This window comes from Macaca thibetana, chromosome 15, assembly GCF_024542745.1.
Source record: "Macaca thibetana thibetana isolate TM-01 chromosome 15, ASM2454274v1, whole genome shotgun sequence".
Lineage (NCBI taxonomy): Eukaryota > Metazoa > Chordata > Mammalia > Primates > Cercopithecidae > Macaca > Macaca thibetana.
This window is the reverse complement of record NC_065592.1, coordinates 9,371,880-9,391,408: the sequence shown is the minus strand read 5'-3', so window position 1 is coordinate 9,391,408 and position 19,529 is coordinate 9,371,880. Positions and strand designations below refer to the sequence as shown.

General features: G+C 50.8%; 2 protein-coding genes across 3 annotated transcripts in view; one reads left to right on the top strand and one right to left on the bottom strand.

Annotated features, from left to right (window-relative positions):
• Positions 1 to 19,529, bottom strand: part of SH3GLB2 (SH3 domain containing GRB2 like, endophilin B2) — a 483,899-nt gene that overhangs the window by 116,373 nt on the left and 347,997 nt on the right. The window lies entirely within an intron of this gene.
• Positions 1 to 19,529, top strand: part of PTPA (protein phosphatase 2 phosphatase activator) — a 40,213-nt gene that overhangs the window by 12,084 nt on the left and 8,600 nt on the right. Inside the window, exons 3-8 of one of the 2 annotated variants that reach the window (XM_050760227.1) lie at positions 988 to 1,074; positions 8,390 to 8,515; positions 10,850 to 10,967; positions 13,995 to 14,094; positions 15,666 to 15,790; positions 16,787 to 16,887. In XM_050760227.1, coding sequence (XP_050616184.1) covers positions 988 to 1,074; positions 8,390 to 8,515; positions 10,850 to 10,967; positions 13,995 to 14,094; positions 15,666 to 15,790; positions 16,787 to 16,887 — 657 coding nt within the window. The remainder of the gene's footprint in view (positions 1 to 987; positions 1,075 to 8,389; positions 8,516 to 10,849; positions 10,968 to 13,994; positions 14,095 to 15,665; positions 15,791 to 16,786; positions 16,888 to 19,529) is intronic. The other variant, XM_050760228.1, reaches the window with a different exon arrangement.

The following is a 19,529-nucleotide window of genomic DNA, read 5'->3' as shown; positions in this document are numbered from 1 at the left end:
TGGCAGGAAGATCTTGGTATAGGAATACTTCCTTCTAGATATCAGGGTTTGTCTCAGGGCTTACTGTGGACCCCCCAGCTTGGATAAGGAGAAAGAAAGTGAGAGGAAAAAGGGATGAAGAAGAAGCAAAACCAAACAGGAGTCACTTGTTCCCAGCACCTGCCTCTCTAGGGGCCTGCACCTCAATGCTATTTTTTTTTTTTTTTTTTTTTTTTTCTTGAGACAGGGTCTCACTCTGTCCCCCAGGCTGGAGTTCAGTGATGTGATCACAGCTCACTGCAGCCTCCACCTCTTGGGCTCAAGCAATCCTCCCACCTCAGCCATCTGAGTAGCTGGGACTACAGGCACCATGCCTGGCAAACTTTTTAATTTTTTGGAGAAATGGGGTCTCACTATGTTGCCCAGGCTGGTCTCAAGCTCCTGGGTTCAAGTGATCCTCCTGCCTCAGCCTCCCAAAGTGCTAGGATTACAGACTTGAGCCACAACACCTGACCCTCAGTGCTTTCTTATCCCTATGTTGGGTGTAACTGCAGCCCGGCAGGGAAGAGAGTGTCTGGTTGAAAGCTGGGGATGGTTGTGTGGGGATACCTGTCTGTGGCAGGCATCTGCACTGCAACTAGACAGCCTGGCCTGCCTGTGGTGGCTGATTGCTGGGGGCAAGACCCTTGGTTTCCTCATCTGTAAGACAGCAACAGCAACAGCAGTGTCTACCTTATAGGTCTATTGTGTCAAGAAATTGCTGGCAGCAATAGTGAGTACTTGTTCTGGCTGGAGATTAGCGTGTTGCTGTGGTCACTGTCTTGCCAGCTTTTCTGGAGGGTAGGGGTTGGGTATTTGGCATTATGTTTCTACTTCTCCTGCTGTGGGGTTGGGAGTCAGGCTCAAGAGAAGTAGAAAACTCAGAGCTCTTTGGTAATCTGGTGGAGCTTGGGGCAGGTGGTAGGGGGGGTCTGCCACCCCTCTCCCATTCTCCTCTCTGTTTGGTAGGCATACGCTGACTACATCGGATTCATCCTTACCCTCAACGAAGGTGTGAAGGGGAAGAAACTGACCTTCGAGTACAAAGTCTCTGAGGTAGGCCCAGGAGGAGCTGCTGCAGCAGCCTTTCCAAAAATAGCTCCAGACGGCCGGGCGCGGTGGCTCAAGCCTGTAATCCCAGCACTTTGGGAGGCCGAGACGGGTGGATCACTAGGTCAGGAGATCGAGACCATCCTGGCTAACACGGTGAAACCCCGTCTCTACTAAAAAATACAAAAAACTAGCCGGGCGAGGTGGCGGGCGCCTGTAGTCCCAGCTACTCAGGAGGCTGAGGCAGGAGAATGACCCGAACCCGGGAGGCGGAGCTTGCAGTGAGCTGAGATCCGGCCACTACACTCCAGCCTGGGCGACAGAGCGAGACTCCGTCTCAAAAAAAAAAAAAAAAAAAAAAAAAGCAAGCTCCAGAGTCACCGGGCGTGGTGGCTCACGCCTGTAATCCCACAACTTTGGGAGGCTGAGGCGGGCAGATCACGAGGTCAGGCGATCGAGACCATCCTGGCTAACACGGTGAAACCCCGTCTCTATTAAAAATACAAAAAAATTGGCCGGGCGCGGTGGCTCAAGCCTGTAATCCCAGCACTTTGGGAGGCCGAGGCGGGCGGATCACAAGGTCAGGAGATCGAGACCACAGTGAAACCCCGTCTCTACTAAAAATACAAAAAAAAATTAGCCGGGCGCGGTGGCGGGCGCCTGTAGTCCTAGCTACTCAGGAGGCTGAGGCAGGAGAATGGCCTGAACCCAGGAGGCGGAGCTTGCAGTGAGCCGAGATCGCGCCACTGCACTCCAGCCTGGGCAACAGCGTGAGACTCCGTCTCAAAAAAAAAATTAAAAAAAAAAAAAAAAAAAAAAATACAAAAAAATTAACCGGGCCTGATGGCGGGCGCCTGTAGTCCCAGCTACTCGAGAGGCTGAGGCAGGAGAATGGCCTGAACCCAGGAGGCAGAGCTTGTAGTGAGCCGAGATTGAGCCACTGCACTCCAGCCTGGGGGAAAGAGAGAGACTCCGTCTTAAAAAAAAAAATACAAAAAATTAGCCGGGCGTGGTGGCGGGCGCCTGTAGTCCCATCTACTCAGGAGGCTGAGGCAGGAGAATGGCATGAACCCAGGAGGCGGAGCTTGCAGTGAGCTGAGTTTGCGCCACTGCACTCCAGCCTGGGCAACAGAACGAGACTCTGTCTCAGAAAAAAAATAGCTTCAGAGTCTCGAGGGCTCAGTGCCCACCACCAGGCCAGGGCAGAAAATAAGATTGCCCAAATCCATGTGCACTTCACATTTTCATGTCTATATTTCTAATTTTAAAAATCTGTGAATAGGTGGATATTTATAAAATTGAGATCAAGGTAAACATGCTGTTTTATAGTTAGTATTTTTTTTTTTTTTTTTTTTTGACACGTAGTTTCAGTCTTGTTGCCCAGGCTGGAGTGCAGTGGTACGATCTTGGCTCACCAAAACCTCTGCCTCCTGGGTTCAAGCGATTCTCCTGCCTCAGCCTCCTGAGTAGCTGGGATTACAGGCGTGTGCCACCACGCCTGGCTAATTTTGAATTTTTAGTAGAGATGGGGTTTCTCCATGTTGGTCAGACTGGTCTTAAACTCCTGACCTCAGGTGATCTGCCTGCCTCAGCCTCCCAAAGTGCTGGGATTATAGGCATGAGCCACTGCACCTGGCCTGCTGTTTTTATATAACTTTTGAAATTAAAACAGATTACAAAATAGTAAATGTGCTCACTGGAGAGATTAGTAATAGACATGTGTTAGACATTCACAGCAGAGCTGATCTCTCCCTGTGTTTCTCATACCCAGCTTCCAGGGCAGCCCCTACTGACAGTGGACACCCAGGAAAGCAAGAGCTCCTCTTCTCCTGCAGTGAGCTGTGCCCTCATTTATTTGTTTTATTTTGTTTTATTTTATTTTTAAATATAGACACAGGGTCTCACCATGTTGCCCAGGCTGGTCTCGAACTCCTGAGCTCAAGCAGTCCTCCTGCTGTGGTCTCCCAAAGTGCTGGGGTGACAGATGTGAGCCATCAAACTTGGCCCCTCATTTATTTAAACAGCCCCCATCTTCAGACTTCTAGATTATCTAGGTAAACATTGCTCCTCGCATATCGTTGCATCCCTGTACATAGATCTGTGGGCCTTGTTTCCGAAGGATTCATTCTTAGATTCGGACATGTGGAGTCAAAGGGCACATGCATTTTTTTGCATTTGGGTTCACACTGCCTGGTGGGTGCTTTCTGGACGTTGTTTCAGAGATGGTTTTGTTTGTGTAGCGAGGGCAAGAGCTGAGGGGAGGCAGATACTGATTGGAAGGTGTGGCCTTACTGGCTCTTTGCTTTTTCTGGATGCTGTCTCCCAGGGCTAGGACCTAGGCCTCCAGGACCCTCTTGGGTTCATGTCCCAGTTGGCCCAGAGCCACCTTGAGTCTCTTATCTCAGACATCAGGGATTGAAAGTCCTCAGTACTTTGGCCTACCCAGCTCTCTAGCCACAGCCTTGGGCCTGTTGGGTAAGGTGTGGCCCTGCCCTGGCCCAGTTTCTCCACCTGCCCCAAGATCAACATTGTGTGCTTCACCCTTATACCCAGCCCCTGGCAGAGCTGCGTACTGCTGGGCCTGTCTGGCTGTAGGGTGACCTAGGTCCTGTTCTGTTCATTTCAGGAGAACCAGGCCTGTGCTTCTGGTAGGCAGCCTTCCCGTGGGAGCCAGGCCCATTAGTGGCTTTTTGGGTTCCTTTTGGGCTCACTCAGTGCTCTGAAACTGAGGGTCTGGGTGCAGGATGGCTGGGGAAAGGGGGGGTTCCTCCTGGAGCCTGTGGTAAGGGATGCTCAGCTGTACTCAGTGGGCCAGGAATGTCGTGGAGGAAGGCTAATTAAAGGGGAAGTTTGTAATTACCCCAGCAAATCCTTAACTGCCAAGTCCTGTAATTGCCCGTGATTTTGATGGTAGCCATCCACAACAACCAGGTATTGTCTTTTTTTTTTTTTTTTTTTTTTTTTTTGAGTTTTTTCTTGTCGCCCAGGCTGGGATGCAATGGCATGATCTTGGCTCACTGCAGCCTCCACCTCCCAGGCTCAGGCGATTCTCCTGCCTCAGCCTCCTGAGTAGCTGGGATTACAGGTGCCCGCCACCACACTCGGCTAATTTTTGTATTTTTAGTAGAGATGGGGTTTCACCATGTTGGCCAGGCTGGTCTCAAACTCCATACCTATCTGTGATTCACCTGCCTTTGCCTCCCAAAGTGCTGGGATTACAGACGAGCTGCTGCGCCTGGCCCAGGTATTATCTTAGCTCAAGGACTGTGCTTTGGCAGGATTGCAGTGTGGTTACACGCTTGGGTTCTGGAGTCAGGCTGGCTAGTTTTCATCACTTGTGAACCAATGGCTTTGTCATTTTTGACCCTCTGTTTCCTCATCTGTAGAGTGGTAAGAGTCAGCAGACTACTCATGGCCCCTTGGGGAAGATTCACTGAGATCTCATGAGTAGGGGTTGTCTTTTGCATAGTGCCTAACACATACTAAATAAATACTTGGATTGTTATTAGCTATTGTTACCATTAGGCATTAGTGAGTTCTAATTTTCAATAGTGTTGCATAGAAAGCTAGCTCTTGGCTGGGCGTGGTGGCTCATGCCTGTCATCCCAGCACCTTGGGAGGCCGAGGCGGGTGAATCACGAGGTCAGGAGTTCAAGACCAGCCTGGCCAACATGGTGGAACCCTGTCTCTACTAAAGATACAAAAAATTAGCTGGGCTTGGTAGCGGGCACCTGTAATCCCAGCTACTTGGGAGGCTGAGGCAGGAGAATCCCTTGAAACCCAGGAGGCGAAGGTTGCAGTGATCCAAGATGGTGCCACTGCACTCCAGCCCAGGCGACAGTGTGAGACTCCGAGACTGTCTCAAAAAGAAAAAAAAAGGTAGCTTTTATTTTTTATTATTTATTTATTTTTATTTTTATTTTTGAGATGGAGTCTTGTTCCAACCCAAGCTGGAGTGCAATGGTGCGATCTTGGCTCACCACATCCTCCGCCTCCTGGGTTCAAATGATTATCCTGCCTCAGCCTCCTCACTAGCTGGAATTACAGGCATGTGCCACTATGTCCGACTAATTTTGTATTTTTAGTAGAGATGGGATTTCTCCATGTTGATCAGGCTGGTCTCGAACTCCCGACCTCAGGTGATCTGCCTGTCTTGGCCTGCCAAAGTGCTGGGATTACAGACGTGAGCCACCGCGCCTGGCCAGCTAGCTCTTATTTTAAATGATGCCTGTCCTCCTCTTATGGGGGTTAACATTTTTGATTTTTGCAAAATAAATGTGATAGGAGGTTTATTTTTGTTGTTGTTGTTCTGTTTGCCTTTTTAAAACCTACAAGGGGGCAAAATTCAAAAATGGACAGTACAATTTTAGGGAAGATTTTACTGGTCCCTGAAATCCAAAAAGGAAGCACTGGCCTAGGGAGAATGGGAGAGCTGGAGTTGTTCTTTGTGCCTCAAAGGGGTTTCAGCCCCAGTTCCCTTTCTTCCAGCCCTTCTCTCCCAACACAACAAACAATAGAGGCAGCCCCTATATTCAAAAAGCCCTCTCCTGAAGAGGAGCTGGGAGCCTTTGAATTATTCATTGGCCCAGCTGAGCTAGCAGCTGGGGCCTGGCTCCTGTGACCTCTGCCATCTCTGTCCCCTTCAGTGCCTTGCCTAAGACTGAGATCCCTGGGGCCTCTGGGGCTGACTGGTGCTTCCTGGGGCCAAGATAACTGTGCCATCCATTGTAAGCCCCCATTGCTGCATGGGTTAGGTCTGGCCTGTGCTTATCAGCCATTCCTGGTTCTTCACAAAGCCAGGCTCTGCCAGCGCTCTCACATTTCAGCAAGGCAGCTTTATGCCATCCTGGCCCTCTGCTTTAGCCAGGTGTAAAGGGAAATTTCTCCTCTTACAGGCTACTTTTCCTGTCCTTCCATGCCCCAAGCCTAGATAAAGGGGAAATGAGAGAGAGCAGCATTCAGGGCGGGTTTCACATATGCAGCTGGGGGCATGGCCAGCCTGAGTTTCATTAGCTTAAGCCTGCCTCTCCCCAAGTACATACATAGCTCTTGGCTGAGTCTTTGCACCTGGCAGGCCTAGTCTGCCTTGTCATCCCAGGCGTAACTTCTCACGTGGGCATCACCCTGCTAGTTCCTACCCAGTGCCAGGATTTCCTGTAAGTTTCTTCTTATACCATTTGTTTCCATAGACACAGGCAAGATCCACTTCCTGGCAGGGACTCTTCCCAGGACTGACTGGCTGCAGATAGCCTTTGCATTATATTTTCCACCAGCCCTGATGCTGGCCTTTTTCTACAAGCCAGCCTGGAAGGAGCACCTTCTAACTGACCTTTGGGTTGGGCAGACAGCCACCTGATTTCTTCATTGAGTAACATTTTATGTGCCAATGCTGCCCACACCTCTGACTCCGATTCAACTTCTTGGTCCCTGTCTTCTGTGGGAAAGGCGTAAGGGGATGGGCTCTCAAACTCTGCCACCCTGCAAAGCATTGCACATGATGGCATTTCCACAAAGATATGAGTTGCAAACTGATTTACTGTAGCATTATGTATGAAATAGATAGTGAAACAGGTGGAAATAACCCAAACATTTAACAGTGAGGAATTAGTTAAATTAATTATAACGCAGTGGCACGATGAAATGTTATTCACTTAGTAAAGGTTGTCATAAGATAATGTTTATATGTAGATGTGGAATGAGGTTCATGAGGAAAAGGAGCAGGCTGCAAAGCAGAATGTGTCCTGTGATGAATGTATTCCGTTACCCCGTGCCGGGCACTATGCACCTCAGGAGGTATTTATCATCAGCCCCATTCTTTAGACGAAGAAACTGAGAGGCTCAGAGTTAGTCACTTGCTCAAGGTCTCACAGCAACTAAATGGTGTTTTAGCTGTGGTTTGAATCCAGACCCACCATGCTAAACAATATAAAACACTATAAGAAGATAACATAGAAGGGTATGTTAAAATGTTTAGTGTAGGCCGGGCATGGTGGCTCACGCCTATAATCCCAGAACTTTGGGAGGCTGATGCAGGTGGATCACTTGAGGTCAGGAGTTTGAGACCAGCCTGACCAACATGGAGAAACCCTGTCTCTACTAGAAATACAAAAATTAGCTGGGCGTGGTGGCGTGTGCCTGTAATCCGAGCTACTTGGGAGGCTGAGGCAGGAGAATTGCTTGAACCTGGGAGGCAGGGGTTGCAGTGAGCCGAGATTGCGCCACTGCACTCCAGCCTGGGCAACAAGAGCGAAACTCCGTCTCAAAAAAAAAAAAAGTTTAGTGTATTTCTGGGTGGCAGGATTACTGGTCATTTTCATTTTCTTCTGTTTATATTTCTATTTTTTATTTTATTTTTTTATTTTTTTTATTTTTTATTTATTTTTTTTTTGAGACGGAGTCTCGCTCTGTCACCCAGGCTGGAGTACAGTGGCCGGATCTCAGCTCACTGCAAGCTCCGCCTCCCGGGTTTACGCCATTCTCCGGCCTCAGCCTCCCGAGTACCTGGGACTACAGGCGCCCGCCACCTCGCCCGGCTAGTTTTTTGTATTTCTTAATAGAGACGGGGTTTCACCATGTTAGCCAGGATGGTCTCGATCTCCTGACCTCGTGATCCGCCCGTCTCGGCCTCCCAAAGTGCTGGGATTACAGACTTGAGCCACCACGCCCGGCCGTATTTCTATTTTTTTTTTTTTTTTTTTTTTTTTTGAGACTGAGTCTGGCTCTGTCGCCCAGGCTGGAGTGCAGTGGCTGGATCTCAGCTCACTGCAAGCTCCGCCTCCCGGGTTTACGCCATTCTCCTGCCTCAGCCTCCGGAGTAGCTGGGACCACAGGTGCCCGCCACCTCGCCCGGCTAGTTTTTTTTTTGTATTTTTTAGTAGAGACGGGGTTTCACCGTGTTAGCCAGGATGGTCTCGATCTCCTGACCTCGTGATCCGCCCGTCTCGGCCTCCCAAAGTGCTGGGATTACAGGCTTGAGCCACCGCGCCCGGCCTCATAAAGTCTTTTTAAAAAGATGTCAGGGCTGGAGTTTGCTTATCTATAGTGGCAGCCCATGGGTAGGCTGCCTACAGAAACCAGGTGCTAAAGCCACCCCGTCCCTGTCCCATCAGCCTAGTGTGCTTCCCTCTCTGGAAATCCCATCGTGCTCCCCTGACCCTCCTTCATATTCAGGACAGTGGGGAAGAAAGAGGGATGGGGGAGGGTGGCCAGCAGGGGCCATGCCAAGGGGTTGGTCATTGTCTGGCAGCAGTGGACTTCCCTCTGTGGCTAAGCGGGAGCCACTTGTCACTGTAGCTTGGACCCCTCTATTTTGCCTCCACAGGCCATTGAGAAACTAGTTGCTCTTCTCAACACGCTGGACAGGTGGATTGATGAGACTCCTCCAGTGGACCAGCCTTCTCGGTTTGGGAATAAGGCATACAGGACCTGGTATGCCAAACTTGATGAGGTGAGGCTGCCACAGGACAGGCCAGGGACTGGGCTGGCAGTGAGGGTGGTGGCACCAGTTGGGAAAGGGCCTGCATTGTATAGCGCTTCTAGGCATATACAAATCTCAGACAGTTTGTTAAAATGGCAGTTTCACTTAGCAGAATTACAAATGAGTTTATACTCTGGTCATCTTCTGGGAAACACGACTATGCATATACAGCCCTCTGCACTACAAGGCTGTTTATTAAGTCACTATTTGTATTACGGCAAATTGGAAATGTTCCAAGTATCCATCTGTAGGGGATCATTTAAATAAATTAGTCCATCCACATCATGGAGTACTGTGCAGCTATGAAAAGGAATTTTTTTTTCTCCCCCTCGCCAAGATGGAGTCTCGCTCTGTCGCCCAGGCTGGAGTGCAGTGGCGTGATCTCGGCTCACTGTAAGCTCCGCCTCCCAGGTTCCTGCCATTCTCCTGCCTCAGCCTCCTGAGTAGCTGGGACTACAGGTGCCCGCCACTACGCCCGGCTAATTTTTTGTATTTTTAGTAGAGACAGGGTTTCACCGTGTTAACCAGGATGGTCTCGATCTCCTGACCTTGTGATCCACCCATCTCGGCCTCCCAAATTGCTGGGATTACAGGTGTGAGCCACCGTGCCTGGCCCCAGAAAAGGAATTTTTTTAATAGCTGGGCATGGTAGCTTATGCATGTAATCTCAGAATTCGGGGAGGTTTAGGTGGGAGGATCACTAGAGCCCAGGAGTTTGTGAGTAGGCTAGGCAACATAGCAAAACCCCGTTTCTGCAAAAAATAAGAAATGGTGGTGCATGCCTTTGGTTTCAGCTACTTGGGTGGCTGAAGCAGGAGAATGACTTGAGCTCTGGAGTTTGAGGATGCACTGAGCTATGATGGAGCCATTGCACACCCGCTTGGAATGCTAGCTGCATACTCCATGGTGTAGATGGACTAGTCTATTGAACTGATCCCCTACTGATGTTTTTATTTTTGAATCTTATGAAGGTGTTACCTGTTCAAAGCAAACAAAAATAAAATAAAAATGCAGGATCTCAGACCCTGTCTAGAAAAGCAGAGTCTACAGGTCTGGGTAGGGACTGGGAATCTGGATTTTCACCAGCTTTCCAGGAGATTCTTGTGCCAGTTGTCTACAACTGAGCTTAAGGAAATTTGGGTCCTAATTGCTCTGGCCCAATATTTTCACATAGAGCAGAGGGGAGGACTCAGGACCCAGTGAAGTGCTATTCCCAAGAGAGGCCCGGGCCTGCCTCTGGACTCTCAAGATGGTACATGGTATTTTTTTTTTTCTTTTCTGTTGCTCAGGCTGGAGTGTAGCTCCCTGCAGCCTTGACCTCCTGGGCTCAAGCAATCCTCCTGCCTCACCCTCCCAAGTTGCTGGGACTACAGCATGCGCCACCACCCCTGGCTAATTTTTGTATTTTTAGTAGACATGGGGTTTCATCATGTTGGCCAGGCTGGTCTCGAAATCCTGGCCTCAGGTGATCTGCCCACCTTGGCCTCCTAAAGTGTTGGGATTACAGGTGTGAGCCACTGTGCCCAACCTTAAGTTATATATTAAAGCTGACAAATTATAGCTGTACGGCTTACTCATGCCAAGTTTTTTACCCATGGAGTCACCACTCATGCAAAGCAATAGAACATTCTAGCTGGAGTGCTCCCCTTCCCAATTGATATAGCTCAGATTATTCTGATTTCTATTCCATAAATTGATTTTTTTCCATGTTTCTGAACTTCGTATAACTCTCTGGCTTCTTTTGCTCAATGTCATGTCTGAGATTCATCCATGTTTTCGTGTCTAGCTATAAGTCTTTTTCTTTGCTGTGTAGTGTTCTATTGTATGACTATACCACACTTTATTCATTTCACTGTCGATGGACATTTCCATTGCATTTCCACCTTTTGGCTACTCTGAACAATGCTGCTGTGAACATTCTTCTGCATGTCTTTTAATGGCACATGACACAAGCTCTTAGGAAGGTGGCCTGTGTGGGAATCATAGCACTGACCTACCAGAGTCTCTGTGGGGCTCCAGTGATTTACCACATGGGAGGATTGAGGCTTTTTTCCAGATTCCTCCTGTCTTGCCCCAGACCCCTGTGCCCTGGAAGAATCAGTCGATGATAAGCTGCCTGGGTAGTCTTCTGCTGTAGAATAATAAATGCTGTCCCTCCCCTTCCTTCTGTGGCCCATCAGAACAGGGAACCAGGCTGGCCTGGCATGGCAGCGTGGGCCCCCAGTCAGGTGCTGCCCCTGGGCACCTGCCCACTGGGATGCTGCTTAATGTGCTGCCACCACTTTGTGTCTCTTGTGTTACCAGGAAGCAGAAAACTTGGTGGCCACAGTGGTCCCCACCCATCTGGCAGCTGCTGTGCCTGAGGTGGCTGTTTACCTAAAGGAGTCAGTGGGGAACTCCACGCGCATTGACTACGGCACAGGTATCTGCTGCTTGTGGGACTCTGTACTTATCTAGCTTCACTGCTTTCTTTTTTGGGCTTCAGGTGGTCTCGGGGCCCTCTGAGCAAGCAAGAGCAATCAAGAATTTGCCAAGCACCTGCAGCCTATTGGGGCCAGCTGGGGTGCAGGATGGTTTCACGGGCAGGGAGGGCGTAGGCATGCAGGGAGGCCCGGATGCTGTGGCTCTGCTGTAGTCCACCAGGGGGAGCTGATGCCCTGTGCATGGGGCTCACGCAGCGCTGCTTTCTGTTCTTGTGAAAATGGTCTCTGAGCAACTCATCATCACCAAAATAATAATTATTAATTGAGCACTTACTGTATGTCAAGGCAGCAGCTTACTGAAGCTTTGAGAAATGAGAACGCTTCTTGGTGGCCTCTGCAGTGTCGTGGCACACCCTCTCCCTTGCACCCTTTGTCTCTTAGCCACATTCTCTGTGCTCTTGAGCTCTTTGGTTCTGTGGTCCATGTAAGCCAAGCGGACTTGGACTTTGAGGAGAGGGAGTGTGTGGGCACCTTAAAAGGGAAGTGTGGACAGGTGCTGTGGTGCGCGCCTGTAATCCCAGCACTTTGGGAGGCCGACGGGGAGGATTGCCCGAGCTCAGGAGTTTAAGACCAGCCTAGACAATGTAGTGAGACTCCATCTCTTTTTTAAAAATTTATTTTAAGTTATTTTTATTTATATATATATTTTTTGAGACAGGGTCTTGCTTTGTCACCCAGGCTGCAGTATAGTGATGTGATCTTGGCCCACTGCAGCCTTGACCTCCTGGGCCCAAGTGATCCTCCTGCCTCTGCATCTCCCCACTCCCCAGTACCTGGGACTACAGGTGTGCACCACCAGCCTGGCAATTTATTTAGTTATTTTTTTTTGAGACAGAGTCCCACTCTGTTGCCCAGGCTGGAGTGCAGTGGCACGATCTTGGCTCACTGCAATCTCCACTTCCTGGGTTCAAGCGATTCTTCTGCCGGGACTACAGGCACATGCCACCATACCTGTCTAATTTTAGTGTTTTTAGTAGAGACAGGGTTTCACCATGTTGGCCAGGCTGGTTTCGAACTCCTGACCTCTGGTGAGGTTACTTCTCCACCCGCCTTGGCCTCCCAAAGTGCTGGGACTGGGATTACAGGCGTGAGCCACCACGCCTGGCCGATTGTTTTGTAGTTTTTATAGAGAAGGGTTTTTGCCATGTTGCCCGGACTGGTCTTGAACTCCTGAGCTCAAGCTGTTCTCCCACCTCAGCCTCCCAAAGTGCTTGGATTATAGGTGTGAGCCACCATGCTGAGACCCCATCTCTCGAAAATATAAAAGGGAGGCATTCTCTAGGTCAGGGCATGGCCTGTGTAGCTAAGGAGGACCTCTGCTTTGGTAAGGGCCCACCTTTCCTTCTTCCCTGCAGCAGGCAAATGGGAGCACCGCTCAGCCCTCCCCTTGTCTGGGGATGTGATCTACAAGAGGGAGCCCCGGCCACAGAGGCAGGCCCTGGAGAAGGGCCCTCTTGGACCGGGTGGGGCTTTGACTAAGACCAGCAGGGAAAAGATCAAAGAGGGAAGACTGGCCAAGTCAGCAGGGGTTGGTGCCCCAGCTGCATTCGAACCCCTGAACAATGGGAGCCTGGGCCATGGCTGGTCATAATTGGAAACTGTGGCAGGGGAAGGAAACTGAGCTCACAAGCTTCCAGGCCCTGGAGGGGTCTTTGTCCTCCAGAGACAGGACAGAAGTATTCTCTGACACATTCTCTTCTCACCTCCCTCCAGATAGGTTTTGTGTGACACTGTGAACAATGGGATTCAATCACAGTCCAGTGAGTAGTTCCTATAGTGTAGACCGTTGCTGTTTGATATGACTGGGAAAGGAAGGAGGGTGCTTTTTCACCCTGTAATCTGATCATGTGTTCCCTGCTTAGAAGCCTGCAGTGACTCCCTATTGCTCTTAGGGTAAAGTCTGAGCTCTTTCTGATGGCCACAAGGCCCATGTGACCTGTAGCCTCCTGTCATCACACACGTTCTCCCTTGCTCTCACTGCCTTCGACATACTGGCCTCCTTAGGGTTCCTCAAACAGATGAAGCTTTTTCTTGCCTCAAGGCCTATGCACATGCTATTCCTTCTGGCTAGAATGCATTTCTTGCTTCCCTCACTCCCTTTGCCTTGCCAACTCACATCTTTCAGATTTCAGGTTAGATGTTACTTCCTTAGGGGAAACCTTGAACCCTTATGTCAGGGTCCTCCTGTGATATCCTCTAGTTAGCACCCTGTCTTTCTCCTTCAGCCCTGGAATCATAGTAGTGACTGTATATTTATAATATCTGTTGTCCCTGATAGATCATAAATTTTTTGAGGGCAGGGACTTACTTGTCACTGTCTCCTAGTGTGTAACATGGACGGTGACTGCTTACATAGTAGGTGCTCAGTAAATATGGTGGAATTGCTCAGTGAGTTAAGCCTACATGATGAAATGTAAATGTCCAGCCCGGGTCTTTTGGGAGTAGAATTATAGTACTGGTAGTTCTTTTTTTTCTTTTCTTCTTTTTTTTTTTTTTTTTGAGACAGTCTCACTTTGTTGCCCAGGCTGGAGTGCAGTGGCCTTATCATGGCTCACTGCAGCCTCAACCTCCTGGGCTCAGGTGATCCTCCATCTCAGCCTCCTGAGTAGTTGGGACCACAGGCACATGCCACCATGTCTGGCTAATTTTTGTATTTTTTGTAGAGACAAAGAGTTTTGCCATGTTGGCCAGGCTAATCTCGAACTCCTGAGCTCAAGCAATCTGCCTGCCTCAGCCTCCTGAAGTGCTGGGATTACAGGCATGAGCCACCATACCCGGCCAGTATTATAGTTCTTGAAAGGAAAGGACCTAGCATATCTTTCTGAATGGGGAAGAGGTCTCGTTGTCTCCACGTTGACCACCTACCTCAGAGGGGCACTTATCAGTGATTTGGACTCTGGGAGACTAAAACAATCCCAGTCCTTTACCTGGACGACTGTCACCGTTGGTTGTTTTTTCTCCTCCAGGGCATGAGGCAGCCTTTGCTGCTTTCCTCTGCTGTCTCTGCAAGATTGGGGTGCTCCGGGTGGATGACCAAATAGCTATTGTCTTCAAGGTGTTCAATCGGTGAGATAAAGGACAGGAGGGTTGGAGGAGGGGGCGTGAGGGGCCATCTCTTTCCTCCTCAGACTGGGAAATGGGGTGCTGTAGGGTTCTTCTGAGTGGTTCATGGTTCTCTTGTCCTGTCCTAATCAAGCTGTGGCTGTGGGTAGAGTGTCCAAGGCTTTTTTCCAGCAGGTTCAAATTAACCTCCAAGTAAAAACAAGTGAAAGAATTGTCACGTAGGCCGGGCGCGGTGGCTCACGCCTATAATCCCAGCACTTTGGGAGGCCCAGGCAGGCAGATCACAAGGTCAGGTGTTCGACACCAGTCTGACCAACATGGTGAAACCCCGTCTGTACTAAAAATACAAGAATCAGCTGGGTATGGTGGCACTGGCTTGTAATTCCAGCTACTCTGAAGGCTGAGGCAGGAGAATTGCTTGAACCCAGGAAACAGAGGTTGCAGTGAGCTGAGATCATGCCACTGTACTCCAGCCTGGGCGACAGAGTGAGACTCTGTCTCAAAAAAAAAGAATTGTCACACAATATTTGCCAGTGCCCACACGGTGTTGACCATGTGGAGGAAGAATTCTAAGCACTTTATGTATAACTCATTAATTCTTACAACAACCCTGTGAAATAGCAACTGTTATTTCCATTTTACATATGAGGAAACTGAGGCACAGAGCTATCTGGTGTCTTCACTGGGTTTACGCCAGCTGAATGCTGGTAGTCAGACTCTGACTTGCTGCCCTGCACCACCCAAGCTAGTCACTGAGCAGCACTGATGTGGATCAGTTACCCAGAGCTCTTCGAATCCCCATTGTGGGCCCCAGTCTAGCAGTGCTGCTGCGGCAGGCCTGTGATGGAGCCCAGGAGCAGTGCTCAATGCTCCATGGGTGGCTGATATGCAGCCTCTGATAAAAGTGAAGGTTGGAACCAGAAGAACCTAGGAGATAACCTGCTGGGACTTGTGTCAGCTTTCAGACAGGCCGACTGAGGCTGGAGAGGCTGAGGCCCTGCCCAGGGTTTTACAAGTTGTCAGGAGTTGATGGCACCAAAACCCACCTTCCTAATCAGTGATTTTTGTTTTTTATTTTTTATTTTTTTTGGGACAGAGTCTCGCTCTGTCGCCCAGGCTGGAGTGCAGTGGCAAGATCTCGGCTCACTGCAAGCTCTGCCTCCTGGGTTCATGCCATTCTCCTGCCTCAGCCTCCAGAGTAGCTGAGACTACAGGTGCCCACCACCATACCTGGCTGATTTTTTGTGTTTTTAGTAGAGAATGGGTTTCACCGTGTTAGCCAGGATAGTCTCGATCTCCTGATCTTGTGATCCGCCTGCCTCGGCCTCCCAAAGTGCTGGGATTATAGGCGTGAGCCACCGCGCCTGGGCCCCTAATCAGTGATTTTTTTCCCTTTCCTGAGCCAAAAGATGGCTGAGTGTTTGTTGGGGGAAATGAAGCTACATTATTGAAATTGAGACCAGTTACACTCTTCAGTGGTTATTTTGGGGGCCTCCTTGTGCTCCCAGTGGCCAAAAGGGTGAGACTGTCTTTTTACTTTTTGCTACCTTCCCTTTCCCTGCCCTCCTGTGCAGGTACCTTGAGGTTATGCGGAAACTCCAGAAAACATACAGGATGGAGCCAGCCGGCAGCCAGGGAGTGTGGGGTCTGGATGACTTCCAGTTTCTGCCCTTCATCTGGGGCAGTTCACAGCTGATAGGTACTGGAGCAGGAGGCGCCTATCCCTCCACCCCCAGCCAAGTCTGCGTTCTGTGGCCCTCCCCTGCCCCTCCTGCGCTCCCTCCTTCCCTTCTTCCTGCCCAGGGCAGACAGTGACAGCTTGGAAAGCAGGGCATTAGACCAGCTATTGAGGGAGGCTGTTTGCTGTCGACCTTCTGCTGTGAGAGCCCGTGCGGTGGGCTGGGGGAGGCGGAGGCCAAGCGCCGCCAAGATAATGGGAAGTGACATGGGCTGGAGCAAGGGCGCATGCCTGGCACATAATGGACTGGTGTGAAATGCGCCCCAGCTCCTGGCAGCAGCTGTGGGGTTTTATGTTGAAAACGAGGGACCCTTTTGATTTGGTGACCAGCGTCATCCACTGTTATTATCAAGCTGTGTGCAAAGCGGCCCGTTAGGGAGCAGCCGCCAAGTGCTGGGCGGTGGGCCTGCTTCCTGTGGGGCTCAGAGAGGCCTGCTCTGGTGACTCCCCCACTCTTGAAGCTGGTTTTCAGGATGGGGGTGGGTGATCATCTCTATTTTGATGAAGAGTGAACTGCCTACAGAATGATATTCATAAATGACCATTGGTTGTGGCCTCAGGTGCATTGCCTCCCTGAATCTTCTCAGTGAACCTGTGAATGGTCTGCCAGCATGAGGCCAGCTCTGTTGACTGGCACCTGCGCCAGGCACCATACTGCGTGCTGTAGGCGTGGTAATTATTGTCATGGCCCCTAGGAGGAGGTGCTGTTCTTGTCCCCACTGTCCAGGTGAGGAAACTGAACCTTGGCAGGCTGAAGTCATGCGTCCAATGCCATGCAGCTAGAGCTTAGCACATTAGAATACACAAACCCAGAGCCATTTATTGCTCCTTCAAGGTGAGGTGTTGAGGGCACCATGGGCAGGACTGAGGCCCTTGGGTGGGTGTGACTGCTGGGCCGGGTTGCCCAGGTAGTGGTGGGGCCTGGTTCTGAACTCTGGGGCCCATTCCTCTTCCCAGACCACCCATACCTGGAGCCCAGACACTTTGTGGATGAGAAGGCGGTGAATGAGAACCACAAGGACTACATGTTCCTGGAATGTATCCTGTTTATCACCGAGGTGAGGAGGAGGGGTGAGAGAGAAGCCCATGGCTGCCTCCAGGCTTAGATGAACCGAGGATGGTGGCTTTACAGTGGATCAGAAGAGCCAGAGCTGCTGCCCAAAATGGCAGGGCCGGCCGGAGTGGGTTATTGAAAAGGAAGCACCACTGGGCCTCTCCTGAAAGAGTCAGCCGCTGCTGTCAGGGCCTCTGCCCAGTTCTCCTTCAGTTTCTCCTGAACCCCACAGGAGTCTCAAGATGAGGGTCTAAGACTTGGTCACTAACTGGCCTTGGTGACTGCTGCAGCAGGTCTGAAAGTGTCAGGGTGGGGGAGATTTGTGGGGGAGGGTCAGCATCTTTCAGTGGAGCCCCACAAGGGTCTGTAGAACCATGTGCTTGTGGGTGTGTAAAATGAAACCACCAGAGGAGATGGAGCGAACCTCTGGCACAGACAGCTTTTCTGTCGAAGGGACACGTCTCTGTCAGTGCCTGAGGACGTGAGCCCGAGCAAAGTGCCAGTGTGGGAGTATGCAGGCCTGGCCTGTCGTGGCAGTCACTGGACAGCCAGCCCCATGGCTGGGCTTTGGAACTGGAAGTTCTTGTCTCACCAAGGCAGGATTCCTTATAGTGGGCCCTGGACCACTTGTGCAAGATCTCCTAGGGTGTTTGTTAAAATGCACATTCCTGGGCCCCCCATCCCAACTTACTGCATCAGAATCTTAGGGGACAAGAGCCAGGAACCTGCGTCTAAACACACTTGCCAGGTGACTGCACAGGAAAGCTGGGGACCCTGTGCTCTCTGGACCTCTCTTCAGGGAGATGTTAGGACTTTTCATCCTCCCTGCCATCCCCATGCCCCAATTTCCAAAGGGTGCCCTAGCTCTGCTATCTGGAGAGGGTTTGAGAGTTCTATCCCTCCTCAGTTCCTTTCCTGACACCAGCACGGATGTTTGCTGCCTCAGTGAGGTCCTTAGCAGGCCTGTGGACGCTGGCCATGGGGGCTGCTGTCCGTCCGGGCTGTGTATTCTGAGCCCCGAAGAGGTGGAGAAAGCTGGGTTATAACCAGCAGCCTTGGCTCCAAGTTCTTCCTGGTCAACATTCGGCTCAGGCTTCTGCCAAACTCCAGGGGCCAGAGGGGAATGACACATTTTTTCCAAGTCAGCAAATGGAGCCGGGCCTGATGGCTGGGCGGCCACCGCTTCATTCCCGGAGATCTGCTGCCCTCAGCAGTGTGGCAGGCCCAAGGTCGGGAGGACTCGGGGGCAGCCTGGCTCACTGCCTTGAAAGCCAGTCACGCGCTGCTCTCTGTGGAGTGGAATGTGGGGGTCTGTGGAGCCCTGGGGGACCTCAGGATAAGCTGGAGGAGCAGGGTGGGAAGAAGGGTGCAGATTCCACACTTGAGCTCTTGCCTGTGACTGAAAGGCTGAGCTGTTTGGGCTCCCCCTGGCGGCTGGCCAGGCCTCTGGGTCCCTGTCTATATTCTGACTAGGAGGCAGGCCAGCCCTGGCCTCCAGGATTTTGGGAATTGATTCCATGGTAAAAGTTTGTGTCTTTAGTTGGTTGGCTGATGATGTTGGTATAAAAACCCCAAAAGCTTTTCCAAAGTTTGGGACCCAGTTCCTCCACTAGAGGAAATCTCAAAGTAGCCACTAGGTGGCAGGAGAGGCACATTGAACTTGGAGAGGGTTTGGTTACATTTATTTGAGGCCTCAGAAGGAACAAGGAGGGGAGGGCGTGCCTAGAGTTTTTGGCTGTTCCGCACCTTCTCCACAGGGCCGGGTTTTCACTTTGGGTCTAGGCTCTTGGGCATGGTGTTCAACAGTGGGCGCTAGGAGGAGTGTGCCCAGGAGCTGAGGTGGCTGCAGCAAGGGCCCATCTTGCCACGTGGCCGCTGGTTGCAGCACAGGTTGTGTTGGTTCTCCAGAGCGCCCACCCTCTTCCACCTCGGAGCAGTGAGCAGCATTTTGCAGCCCCTAGTTGGTGAGTGGCCTGGCCTAGCTCACTCGGGACCTGGAGGCTTGCACAGAGTTCTGTACACCTTGGTTGGGAAGGAGGCAGTGTTTCCTCTGGAGATCCTGGATTCACCATGGTGCTCTTTTAACTGGGAGATTAAATAAAACACCTAGAACTTGGGAATGGAATCGGACAGCCCTTTCTGGGTCTCATGCCAAGACCGCACTGATGCCTTTGGGCATCCAAGGTGAGGGACCCCACCTTGCAGGGCCTCTGCAGCCTCTGGAAATGCAGCCCTGGCGCCTTTAAGAGCCCAGGGCAGGCAGGAAAAGAATTTCAGTTTCAATCTGGCTTCTAAATTTGGAGTTTTGGGAAGGGAGGGATCAGATTTCAGCTGGAAGGGAAGGAGCTGACAGGAAGGCGCTGTGCAGAGCCTCCCCACCCCCGCCCATCCCCCCAGTTACTGACAGAGGAGCCATTTACAAAAGGCCGATTCTCTGGGGAGTGGAGAGGCAGGAACGCAGCGTCTGTGAGTAATTTCCTGCTCAATATGGCTGCTCTGACTCACACGATTCCCCTGGGGTCACTGCGGGCTGCAGCTCGCTCGCTCGTTCTGGTTCTTTCTCTTCTCCCTTTGTGGCTAGAATGAGCTAATTTTTTTTTTTTTTTTTTTTTGTCTTCCAGCCCCGATTTCTTTTTCCCCCCATCG